Source organism: Dendrobates tinctorius, unplaced genomic scaffold, assembly GCF_039654945.1.
Source record: "Dendrobates tinctorius isolate UK_male_01 unplaced genomic scaffold, ASM3965494v1 ptg000079l, whole genome shotgun sequence".
Taxonomy (NCBI): Eukaryota; Metazoa; Chordata; class Amphibia; order Anura; family Dendrobatidae; genus Dendrobates; species Dendrobates tinctorius.
In genome coordinates this window covers 20118867-20132344 of record NW_027361747.1, presented here as the reverse complement: position 1 = coordinate 20132344, position 13478 = coordinate 20118867, and the positions used below count along the sequence as shown (strand labels likewise).

General features: G+C 46.4%; 1 protein-coding gene across 2 annotated transcripts in view; it reads left to right on the top strand.

Moving 5' to 3' along the window:
* Positions 1-7289, top strand: part of LONRF1 (LON peptidase N-terminal domain and ring finger 1) — a 35559-nt gene extending 28270 nt beyond the window's left edge. The window contains exons 12-13 of one of the 2 annotated variants that reach the window (XM_073583590.1): positions 2150-2241; positions 6779-6910. In XM_073583590.1, the coding sequence (XP_073439691.1) occupies positions 2150-2209 (60 nt within the window). In that variant the 3' untranslated portion in view covers positions 2210-2241; positions 6779-6910. Of the gene's footprint in view, positions 1-2149; positions 2242-6778 lie in introns of both variants that reach the window. The other variant, XM_073583589.1, reaches the window with a different exon arrangement.
* The last annotated feature ends 6189 nt before the right edge of the window (positions 7290-13478 follow it).

Here is a 13478-nt window from a genome sequence, read left to right as displayed (position 1 = left end):
TCTCCTGTCCGAAGGACGTCCCGATGTCTTCGCTGTAGATCCTTGTCAGGTGGATCAGTGAATTGATGTCTCGTTCGTTTTTTGAATACAGCTTGATGTTATCCATGTAGAGGAGGTAGCTGATGGTGCTTTCACTCTTGAACTTGTATCCATAGCCAGACTCTGTAATTATCTGACTGAGGAGGTTCAAGCCTATGCAGAACAGCAATGGGGACAGTGCATCACCTTGGTAGATGCCGCATTTGATGGACATTTGTGATAGTTGTTTTGAGATGACTTCCAGTGTTGTTCTCCATAGCCCCATTGAGTTTCCGAGGAAGGTTCTTAATTTCCTGTTGACATTGTCGAGAGCCAAGCAGTCACAGATCCATGTGTGTGGCATTGAGTCATATGCTTTCCTGTTGTCAATCCAGGATGTGCTGAGATTGGTCTATCTATTAGGAGCTGGTGCTTAGAGCCTCTAGTGTTGGTCCCAATGCCTTTCTGAGCTGGATTCATGTACTGGTTCATATGATTCTGTAGCTTGGTGGCTATGATGCCGGACAGGATTTTCCATGTTATAAGACAGGTTATTGGGTAGTAGTTGGATGGAACTGTTCCTTTGTGAGGATCCATCATGATGTGTTGGCCAAGCTGGGTGGTAGCCTTCTTCTAGTGGTTGGTTCATCTGCTTTGCCATTCGTTCATGTACCGCTATTAATTTTTTTAGCCGGTAGGTGTGGATCATGTCTGGGCCAGGTGCTGTCCAGCTCTTCATGTTCTTGTCCTGCTGTTGATGTCTGCTTCTGTAATGGTGACTGACTCTCGCTCTAGGTCGTTGCTGTGTTTCATTCTCAAATCTTGCAGCCACATTGCACTTGTGTTGTGTATTATTTTTTTTTTTTTTTTTTTTTTTTTTTTTTTTTCCTTCTCCCATATGTTCCTCCAGTATTGTTCAGTCTCTGCTATTGGTGGAGTTGCTGCCTTTGTGCTATTGTTCTGTAGTTGGGAGTACACCTTAGATGATTCTCTGGAGAACAGGGTATTTTCTTGGCCTCAGCTTCTCTAGTGTATCTCCCTAGTCTTGCAGCGAGTGCGGTGAGCCTTTGTTTAGCAGTCTCTAGAGTTTCAGTTGGGGTCAAACCTTTGTACCTGTCCAGCTTGGTCTTATTCTTGACCTTTACACCCTTCTGTATTTCTGTTAATTGTCTGACTTCCCTTTGTGTCACCTTGATCTTTGTCTCCAGTCTTCTTTTCCAAGGGGGCACGTACTTCTGTTCTTGCTGGTTGAATAGCCAAGCATTTCCATGATTGCTGAGGCAGTAGCATAGATCAGTTTATTAGTTTGCGTAATTGTGATGGTAGGTATTGATGCAAGTGCTCTATTGGCATATTCTAGCATACTGTCTGGGGTTGTTCCTTTGCTGGGCCTTGGCAGTCGATCTCTGGTATTAATGGTATTTTGATTATGAAAGATCTTCTGTTTCAGATCAGCTGCAGTGCTCTCTATTTGCAGGATTGGATCAGGATTTTCGGGGTTGCACGTTCTTCCAGGTGTTCATGTGGGATAGATCTGCAGTGCAGTTCTTCTCAAGTTGTGAGAATCAGGGCTGTGGAGTCGGTAAGCCAAACCTGCGACTCCGACTCCTCAATTTCCCTTACACCGACTCCGACTCCAACTCCGACTCCACGACTCCGACTCCCACACATATTGCTTATATTTAAGTGAAAAATTTATTGTAGTACAATGTGAACCTCAGACATTTAATCATTTTTATGATCCCATAAACAAGATATTTAGATAGAACAGAATATATATTGGTGTACTACCCGGTTTTCATTCTTTTTGGTACAGATACGATATGGATAGACAGATATGGATAAATGGATAGATAGAGCAGATTTCTAATCTGCTTTTGCTATTGAAAACATTATCTATGAGCTCAAAAACCTTTCAGGTGATGCGGTTTTTTTAAAAAGATGATCAGCTTTTGCAGCTGAAAAACGTATCCTCAAAAAACACAGGAAAAACGCTGTGTGTGAATGTAGCCTTAGATGAGGAATAGAACAGCCATTTATAGGACATTTCATGACTTTCCCAAATTCCTATGAAAAAATATTCAGCACATCCTGCATTGAATTACTGTACCCAATTTATTATATATTTTAGGAGTCTGAGTCGGTCCATTTTATACCGACTCCAACTCCGACTCCGACTCCACCAAAATGAGCACCGACCACGACTCCGACTCCACAGCCCTGGTGAGAATAGCTTTCTCTTTATGACATTGAAACATTGGGTGACTAGTTGTTTCTCAGTCAGTGGACATGCAGGTCTTGTATCCATCCAGAGTTTCCTCACAATTCATATAGCCTCTTTCATTTGGCCTACTGCTGTAGTAGCATTTCATCAGATCCAGGCTCTCTTGCCTTGTTCATGTATGGTTTGTTCCAGTAGCCCATTTATCAGATTGTCCTGGTTCTTCAGCATCTGACGCGGAATTGTTAATCCGGGCGACGTCCGAGCCGGCATGACTTTGTTCGTGGCTCTCATGTTTGAGGTAGGCACTAGTCTTGCTCAAGTACCTCTACTGGTATAATAATTCCAACTCAACTGGGATTTGAACCCCAATCTCCCCACGGTGGTGGTTGTGCACTTTAACCATTACACTGGAACAGCCACCTAAGGTACGTATAATTGCGTTGGGAACCTAGGTATTATTTATATAGCACCATTGATTCCATGGTGCTGTACATGAGAAGGGGGTTACATACAAATTACAGATATCACTTACAGTAAACAGAAACAATAATAGACTGATACAGAGGGGAGAGGACTCTACCCTTGCGGGCTTCCATTCTACAGGATGGGGGGGGGGGGGGGGAGATTGCAGCAGCTCCGGTGATCGTGAGGCAGTAGTTCCGGTAGTGGTGAGGAGGCATTGCAGGCTGTAAGCTTTATTGAAGAGGTGGGTTTTCAGGTTCTGTGTGAAGGATCCGAATGTGGTTGATCGTCGGATGTGTTGGGACACAGAATTCCAGAGGATGGGAGATATTCGGGAGAAATCTTGGAGGCGATTAGGTGAGGAGCGAATAAGGGAGGAGAAGAGAAGGAGGTCTTCTGAGGACTGGAGATTACGTGAGGGAAGATATCGGGAGATTAGCTCAGAGATATAGGAAGGGGACCGGTTATGGATGGCTTTGTAGGTCAGTATTAGTAATTTGAACTGAATACGCTGAGGGAATGGGAGCCAGTGAAGAGATTTGCAGAGGGGAGAAGAGGAAAAGTATCGAGGAGAGAGATGAATTAGTCGGGCAGCAGAGTTAAGGATGGACCAGAGAGGTGCGAGAGTGTTGGCAGAGAGACCACAAAAGGATGTTTCAGTGTAATTGAGGCGGGAGATGATGAGGGCATGCACAAGCATTTTAGTAGATTGAGAGTTGAGGAAAGGATAGATTCTGGAAATATTTTTGAGCTGTAAGTGGAAAGAGCTTAGATGTGCAGTTTGAAGGACAGAGCAGAGTCAAGGGTTACTCCGAGGCAGCGGACTTCCGGTATGAGGGAAACCGTGATGTCATTGATTGTGATACATCAGGTAAGGAAGATCTGTGAGATGGGGGAAATATTTATTTAATTTTTCCACAGGGCAGAGCTGGGATTTGTACCTCTGTCAGTGTGTGTGTGTGTGTGTATGTATATGTATATATATATATATTATATATATATATTATGGACAAAAAGTTTGGACACACCTCATTCAAAGGGTTTTCTTTTCATGACTATGAAAGTTTGTAGATTCACTCTGAAGGCATCAAAACTATGAATTAACACATGTGGAATTATATAATTAACAAAAAAAAGTGTGAAACAACTGTAAAAATATGTCTTATATTCTAGTTTCTTCAACGCAGCCACCTTTTTGCTTTGATTACTGCTTTGCACACTCTTAGCATTCACTTGATGAGCTTCAAGAGGTAGTCACCGGAAATGGTCTTCCAACAGTCTTGAAGGAGTTCCCAGAGATGCTTAGCAATTGTTGGCCCTTTTGCCTTCACTCTGCGGTGCAGCTCACCCCAAACCATCTCGATTGGGTTCAGGTCTGGTGACTGTGGAGGCCAGGTCATCTGGCGTAGCACCCCATCACTCTCCTCCTTGGTCAAATAGCCCTTACACAGCCTGGAGGTGTGTTTGGGGTCATTGTCCTGTTGAAAAATAAATGATGGTCCAACTAAACGCAATCTGGATAGCATGCCGCTGCAAGATGCTGTGGTAGCCATGCTGTTTCAGTATGTCTTCAGTTTTGAATAAATCCCCAACAGTGTCACCAGCAAAGCACCCCCACACCATCACACCTCCATGCTTCACGGTGGGAACCAGGCATGTAGAGTCCATCCGTTCACCTTTTCTGCGTCGCACAAAGACACGGTGGTTGGAACCAAAGATCTCAAATTTGGACTCCTCAGACCAAAGCACAGAGTTCCACTGGTCTGTCCATTCCTTGTGTTCTTTAGCCCAAAACAAGTCTCTTCTGCTTGTTGCCTGTCCTTAGTAGTGGTTTCCTAGCAGCTATTTTACCATGAAGGCCTGCTGCACAAAGTGTCCTCTTAGCAGTTGTTGTAGAGATGTGTCTGCTGATAGAACTCTGTGTGGCATTGACCTGGTCTCTAATCTGAGCTGCTGTTAACCTGCGATTTCTGAGGCTGGTGACTCGGATGAACTTATCCTCTGCAGCAGAGGTGACTCTTGGTCTTCCTTTCCTGGGGCGGTCCTCATGTGAGCCAGTTTCTTTGTAGCGCTTGATAGTTTTTGCCACTGCACTCAAAAGTTTTCCCAATTTTTCAGCCTGACTGACCTTCATTTCTTAAAGTAATGATGGCCACTTGTTTTTCTTCACTTAGCTGCTTTTTTTTTCTTGCCATAATACAAATTCTAACAGTCTATTCAGTAGGATTATCAGCTGTGTTTCCACCAGACTTCTGCACAACACAACTGATGGTCCCAACCCCAGGCAAGAAATCCCAGTTAATAAACCTGACTTGGGCACACCTGTGAAGTGAAAACCATTTCCGGTGACTACCTTTTGAAGCTCATCAAGAGAATGACTTTGATTACTGCTTTGCACACTCTTGGCAAAGGTGGTTGCTTTGAAGAACCTAGAATATAAGACAAACAGTATTTTCAGTTTCACACTTTTTTGTTAATTATATAATTCCACATGTGTAAATTCATAGTTTTGATGCCTTCAGAGTGGATCTACAATATTCATAGTCATGAAAATAAAGAAATCTCTCTGAATGAGAAGGTGTGTCCAAACTTTTGGTCTGTACTGTAATATTAAAATATGCTATTTTTACCGACCATGGCAGTACCCCGTATGTGGGTGTAAACTACTGTTTGAGGGATCGGATGGGAAGGAGCGATACTTGGCATTTAGAACGCAGATTCCGTTTGAATAGATTGTGGACTTCATTAGCCGATCCCCTGAGGTGTCAGATCAGCAGAAACTTCCACAAGTGACCCTATATTGGATACTCTGTGAAATGTAACAAAAATAAAGTACATTTAAGTATTTCAAATTTTACTAAATACCTTTTTAATAGGCAATCTTTAGTGCACTTTTTGCCAATCAGGATTTTAAATGTTGTCGTCTCCCAGCTGTGAGGTTGTAGGACGGGCTAATAAAGAGGTCTGCTCGAGACATACGTTGGGTGAGGACAGCGACCTGTCAGGTTTCCTGAACACTTATCCTGTCAGGTTTGGTGGACAGAGGAATAAGTGGAGGAGTGAGTCGGACTAAAGCCAGAGATAAACATAGTCTCAACGAGCTAGAAAAGTTCTCATTGGCCTGACTGTTTATTGGGGGGCAGGAGGATGTTGTGGAGCTCCTGGAATAAGCTATACAAACTGTCTTTAGCCTATCCTTTCTAGATGAGTATAAACTGATATTGGTAACATTTTGGGGTACATAATAATTTTGATCTTTCAGCAATGGCTGGGATTACATTGTGTTCTTATGGGTTTGTGTAAATCTCACACAAATACAATTCAGATGAGACCACCGACGGAACCACTCAGTATAATGAGGCAGATGGAGACACTTTGCACTCCGTTTGCTGTCTGTTCCGGCAGCATCCTTCTTTTCAGGTGTGCACAGATCTGTGGTCGAATCTGTCACCCCTTTTTTGAGATATCATATAATGATATAATTCAATTGTGTGTCACATAAGGATTCTCTTAGTACTTTTACTTCCCCCTGACCCCGCACCTTTCATGCATAAATACCTTTATATCAGTTCAGATGTATGTAAACTGCCGCTGTCCGGTCCACTGGGCGGGGCTTATTCATCTGCTTCCCCCCTCCCTGTCTTGCTCTACACAAGAAGAAATGCGTAGAGCAAGACAGGGAGGGGGGAGCAGTTGAATAAACCCCGCCCAGCGGACCGGACCATGGCAGTTTACATACATCTGAACTGATATAAAGGTATTTATGCATGAAAGGTGCGGGGTCAGGGGGAAGCAAAAGTACTAAGAGAATCCTTATGTGACACACAATTGAATTACATGAGATCTCAAAAAAGGGGTGACAGATTCCCTTTAATACAGGAGTGCAAATGTGTCCGTTTCAGATGTACGCATGACAGTCTGCAGGATAATGTGACTGATCATGGTATGCTGACTGTGCTCTGTACATGATTTAAAAACCAAAAATGGTGCTTCCCATAGCAGCCGTTAAGAGTTTAACTATTATTTTGCAACTGTAAGGTTAAGGAAGAATAATGGCTCCCATTTTGCTTTCAGGGCTCCCCCAGTGGACCAGCGTGGTGCTGGTGGCTCCTTGCTGTGTTACCTGTGGATCCTAGGTATCAGCTCTCTGTTCTTTCAATGAGATCATTAGAGGACCGTCTACTGAAAATCCAGCATATTCTGACGTATTTTTCTAGAGACCAGACCAAATGACTAACCGCCTGGAGCTTCCTCAAAAGACATCCAGTCCTGACCCTGATCACTGCTGGAGTCTTCGCTGTCTTTGCACATATGTCATTGGTGTGACTCTGGACTATGGTGGATGACTGCCCGATGTGGAATGGATCTGCTTTTTTGTTACAAGAAACCTATTGCACTATGTATAAAGATATCATTTGTTTGTATTTTAAAGACTGTAAACTAATTTGGTATCAATTGAATTATTTGTATACTGCTGCTCTGATCACATGTGAATGAATTGTAAGAGACTGGTCCAGTGGGGAATCTGCTACCTGGTCATCTTTGTGAGGATTATTATTCTTTTATAAAACTATGCAGTATTTGAGTTCTTGCGTCCAGAGTGTTTCTTTCCAGATAAATCGCCAGAAGATGCATTGTCCCATCATTACCCTCTGTAGAGTTTGTGAATTTCACTCCAGTAGAAGTTGGGGTCATCCCTGGCATTTGCAGTATTTTGGTGCACAGTTTTTGCCCAGCTGCTCCACATGTGAACAGTATAGTTCTTGTAAATCCTGTTGGCGCCTGATATAACATGGTGGATTCTCAATGTTTTTATGGCCTTTTGTTTAAACTAGTGGTAAAAGTTTACCAGCATGGTATTTGTAAAGAAGCGGATTAATCACAGCTTTATAATGTCTTTAGTAAAGGCCCTGTCACATTAAGCGAGATCGCTACCGATATCGCTTAAGCGTCACCGATTTTGTGACACAGCAGCGATATTGCTAGCGATATCACTATGTGTGATACTTACCTCCGACCGGCTCCCCCGCTGGTTATCGCTGATCGCGCGAGAACGTCCTGGGCCGTTTCTCATCGACGAGCGACGTGTGGACGCGGGCAGGAGGACGTCTTCATCGACGCGTCTGACAGGTAAGTAACGACCGCTGACTGCTGCTACGTCGCTGGTGAGATCTGCCTGTTTGGCAGCTCTCTAGCAACCATTTAGCGATGCACCAGCGATCCTGACCGGGACATATCATTGTCAGGATCGCTGGTGCATCGCTAAATGTGACGGTGCCCTAACTTAAAGCAACCCCTCACTTTGGCAAATAAGTGACTATATTTTTTTGTAATGTATTGTCACCCTACCTGGTGGCCTTCACTTGGCTCCCACTGTCGCTCCAATCTGGCATCTAAGATGACCTCCAGAGTAGCATGGAGACCAAAGTAGGCTCAAGAGGTAGGCGGATGTCCCCTTATATACCATATAAGATCACACACAGCCCCCCCCCCCACATACAATAGGAGTCCACATAGCTCTCTATATACAGTATGAGCCCCACATAGCCTTCCTATATACATGCAAACATTTTTATTTTACTCCTTTTATATAGCACCATTAATTCTACAGCACATTAGACATCGTTACTGTCCCCATTGGGACTCACAATCTAAAGTATCAGTATGTTTTTGTATCATAGGATGAAACCAGGAAACCCAAGGGAAGAACATATAAACTCCTTGCAGAGGTTGTCCTTGAGGGGCATGGGTTCAATTCCCACCAGCGCTGCAAGAGTATAGTTCTAATCACTGAGCCACTGTGCTGCCAAACATCCCATACACATGTTTAAAAAAAAAAAAAAAAAAAAATCACACATACTGACCTTGCTCCCGTTCCCCCGGAGCTTTGCTACTGTCTCCAGTGCACTGACTACTCTGCTCTGCTCCCATCTCGGTCATAGTATCGTAAGTACGCAAAACTTTTTAGAATCTTCAAGTGAGTGAGTGGGAGTGATGTGCGTGTCAAATTTTTCTACGCTTAGGCAACCATGTCTGTCATAGTACTGTGGCAAAAAGCACGGTTTGTATTTGTGAACCCACGTGTAGGAGTAGTTTGCCAAAAGCTGCTGTGTAATCTGCAACCCTGCATCTCTGGGTATTGTGTGCCATTGGGTGTAAAATTTATCAGCTTCTGTGGGGAAAATTTTGAAGCATGCTCTGTGGGTGCACTTTTAAACAATACTGCCTGTAGTAAGCCTCCCGCCAGCTCGATCCAAGATCATGCCGCTGATGAAAAGCAGGTAATATTTCGAACAGACGTTACTAGAGCTGACATTTTGGAGATGTAGGGGTACACTGTCCCATGTTCTTTGGGTGAAATTTGTAAGTTGTTTCTGCAGGGATACTCTCTGATGTTTCTTGGTGAAATTTGTAAGCTGCTAATGTAATTTGCCCTGTGGTCTGTGGGTTAAATTTGTTGCTTCTGAGAGGGTACACTGCCCCATGTTCTGAGGGTGAAATTTGTAAGCTAATGTAGGGGTACAGTGCCCCAACTTTTTTCTTCACCTACTGACAGGAGTGTCTTAACAGTAAAGGCCATGTATAATATAGCGTGGCACTACTGCAGGGTGCGCAAGTAGGTTACCCAAACCAAAGCTCAATAGTGAAAAGTAACTTGGCACTCAACTTTAAGGGTCCATAGAAGAAAATTTCTCTAGTCACCTTCCACGACAGCTACATCGGAGGATGTCTACCCCGCCCTAATAGGGGACAGGAACAGGTTAAATATCCCTCCCCTTCCTGCAACCACCAGTGTTTTCCTGTCCCCTATGGGGCATGAAGAGGTCGACGATAGTGCTGCCGTGGCCGGCGATCGGGAGCACCCCACGCCCAGTATCAGCTGGGATACCTGTCAGATGCCGGGCAGCCGAGGTCAGGGGCCTTGCTCTCCGATGGCTGCTCCCGTCTCCGCCTGCATGGTGGGACTCGGGACTCTCCCGCCTCTCCTGTGTCTCCTTTGGGGGTAAAGCGAGGAGGTGATGTGCACGCCGGGGTCCTCCAGATAGCTCCCCGGCTTCCTCCTCCTCCGTGCTGCCGGTTCCTGGGGGTTCACGCTGGCCGGGGGTGGCGTTCCTCCACTTCAGGCGTTACTGGGTATTCCACTGGGGCGCGCGTCACTTCCGGTCTGTCCCTATGTGTTCCACGGTGGAGCGCGTTACTCCTGGGACCGGCGGTCACATTCTGGGGCGTCCTCATGTGGTTCCCCCCATTGGGCCAAAGGGAGGAGGTGCACAAACAACGTTGGATCCACGATCTTTCAAGGTCCAGGTGAGGAGATCACCAGGTAAGACCTGTCTGACACTGACTGTAGACGGCATGGACGGTGACAAGCCCTCTCTGCGTCTGCAGAGCCCAGCATACCCCCTCCTACTGTAAGTAGCAGGCGTCGGCCCTGGCTATCCAGCATTATTTTCTAAAATGGCGAAGCATACCTCTCTCTTTCTAATATGGGGAGAAAAGGTCTCTGACCCTATGAGAACCAGCCACAAGTGTAAAATGTGTGCTGCCAGACTCCCTCGACATACGGGGAAAACTCCGCCCCTCCTGTACAGAGAGGTCCTTCGCGCTGAGCAACTCTCTCTCCTGGATAGCATCAAATCCCTCATAATACAGGAGGTTCACTCCTCCATGGCTCCCTTCTCCCAGACTGCCTCCCGCTAGGAGGAGGAAGAAAGCTCTGATAGAATCAGACTCAGATGAAATTCAGTCCTCGGATTCAGAGGACGCTTGGGAGATTGAGGGTTCCTCTTCCACGTCCACCCCTAAAACCAGGGAACAAGAAATATCACTTGGTTCTGGGAATGTGGGTGAGCTAATCAGTATGGTTAAGAGCACCATAGGGGTGGAGGAGGAAGAAGTTAAATACACAGTACAGGGCGAGATGTTGGGCTGAAGCCCAAAGGAGGTGTCCTGTACACAAGAACGTACAGAATCTGATCCTCCATAAAAGGAAGCCTCCATATATAAAAATGAGGGCTCCTCCCAGCTCAAAGATCCAATGGATCGAGGAAAAATATATATATTTGAGAGCTTATCAAGGAAGTCCTGGGACACCTCTACAAATCTGCTAGAAAGCTAATATGGCTTTCACATGCCCTGTCTCTGTGATTACGCACAGACTCAGGACACCTTAGGGGGAAAGATACCTGATGCCCTACCTGTACTGCAGAAAGCAACGAGGTTCCTAGCCGATGCTTCCGCTGGCGGTCGCTAACAACTTGGGACCAGGCCGGGACCAGGAAGACCAGCCTGTAATTCGCAGGTCTCGGGTAATTCTTTAATGTATCGGTTCTTCTAGGCTGAGCATGACTGCTCTCACTAGGTCCGGGTAGCCGCAAAAGCGGCCGTCCTTTCTAACTCCTCTAGAGGAGTGCCCTGGTTAAAATCCTAGGGGAGGCGACTTATCTCCAAATGGTGCGCCATCCCCTTCCAGGGCCACTATGGGTTCAAGTCTGTCCTGGATAACATCCTGGACAGAGCTTCGGACAAAAGCATCTCTTCCGAAACATAGAAATCCTAGGAGACGGATTTTTCGTCCCTCCCGTGACCAAACCTCTGTCAACAGCTAATCTAAGCTGAATTTGCATGCCCTCATCAGATCACAGCCGCTAAGCAGCTTGAGGCTGGGCCAGTACCGGCATGAAAGACTGGCTGAGATTCCCTGGTCCTGTTGACATACTCAGGAAGAGTGTAGGGAGACAAGGGCAGGAACATCCTTGTCCCTAACCATCAACAGACCCCAGATAAGCAATGACGCCCGGTTGGGGGGTCATCTCTCGCTCTTTTTAGCCGCTGGCAGTCCATCTCCACAAATCAGTGGGTCCATCGTACCATATGAGATGGACTAAAAAAAATAAAAAAAAATTGGGTTTGAGAGTCCTTCCCCGTAATGCTTAGGGGTAACCTCCCTACAGCCTCCACTCCTTCAGGGCTCCTTACCAAAGATCTGCTCCGGTAGAATGCGAGGGTGCCAAAGCGGGAGAAGGACACGACCATTATGCACGTCCCTTCCTGGTGAGGAAGCCATCAGAGAAGAACCGAATCATCATAAACCTGAAGCCATTAAACAAATCGGTCCGGTACAGGCAAGTCAAAATGGAGTCAATCAGGGGCAGTCCCGCTCATCGGACTGAGCTCGGTAATGGCAACGGTAGAGCTGAAGGGTGCATATTACCATGTGCCAATCCATCCGACCATGTATCTCAGATCATGGCGGAAGCAGTGATTTTTATCCGGCGCCAGGGGATAGGCATTATCCCATATCTGGACAACTTCCTCTTCTCTATACCATCTATCTCATGTCAGAAGATGGACGTAGGAAAGACCCGGGGATATTAAGATCCCTGGGTTGGATACCGAACCTGGTCTATCCCTCCACGAGAGGGAAGCTTCTGGGAGTTCTCTCTGACTCAAGGGGAAAGACATCCTTCCTACCTGGTTTGTCAGGTCGACCTTGTCCACCAAGGACCTGGTTCAGGACTAGCGGGCACTGACCCTCAGAGTCAATGTATGCTCTAGGATCTCAGACCACATGCACCCAGGCGGTTTCTTGGGCACAGGCCCACAAATTGCTTTTACATTCCAGGATCCGCCTGGCCTACGCGGCTACAAATTCCATTGTACTGAAGGATTCCCCTCCCTGGTCAGGTTAAACCGGCCCTGAGGTGGTGGTTGAACTACCGAAATCTTCAGAAGGGAGTCAGCCAGAGTCAGCTTCCCCTGAAAACACTCCGCTCAGATGCCATCCAACGAGGCGGGGGCGCAGTAGTAGAGAGATCCTATTTCCAGGGGCGATGGCTGCTGAGCATCAGCACCAGTTCCTCAAATCTGAGAGAACTGAAGGCGGTAGGAAAAGCGCTAAAAGACTTCATCATCGCTAATCCAAAATCGGCACGTCTGCGCCTACTCAGACAACATGACCACAGTGGCCTATCTCCAGCCAAGGGGGTACGAAGTACGCCAGCCTGAAAGCAATAGCAACAAGGACCTTCTCCTGGTCAGTGCGTCTGAAAGGATCAGACAACACCCAGGCAGATTTCCTCAGTCAAGAAGACGTTCATCCGGAGGAGTGGTGCCTGGACCAGATGGTATTCTTGTCCCTAGCCTCAAGATGGGGTGGAGGTGGACCAAGCCACCAGCAGACAAAATGCGAAGACGGGTATTCGTCTTCCTCAACCACATGGACGGAGTGCAAGGAATAGGTGCCCTTCACCCAATGGTAGGATTCCAACCTCTCATATACCTGCCCACCCACACCGATGCGGGCAAAAAACATCTCAGGAAATCCAGACGGACCGAGTTCCCACAATACTAATCGCCCCGCAGTGGCCTGGAAGAAGTGGTACAGTGCCCTACCTGCCATGGCCCAGGAAGGTCCTGGCTTCTGCCCCAAAAAGGGCGACCTCCTTCACCAAGGTCCTCTGCTACACCCAGACGTAGGCAAAGGGAACCTGGCAGCATGGTTATTGAGGCCGAATTCCTAAGAGCCAAATAGCTCTCGGATAGGGTAATCCAAACCCTTCAGGAAAGCCAAAAACCAATAACCAAGGCCATCTATGCCATGGTCTGGGAAAGGTTTACGCCCTGGTGCTCTCCAGGCACCCCTGATCCCTTCCATCTCAGTGCAGCACAGACCCTAGATGTTTACAAAAGGTCTGGAACAGAGCCTTATCCCCCGCACTAAAGGTATAAATATCAACTCTTAGCACCTTTTTTGATCTTGACCTGGCCAGCC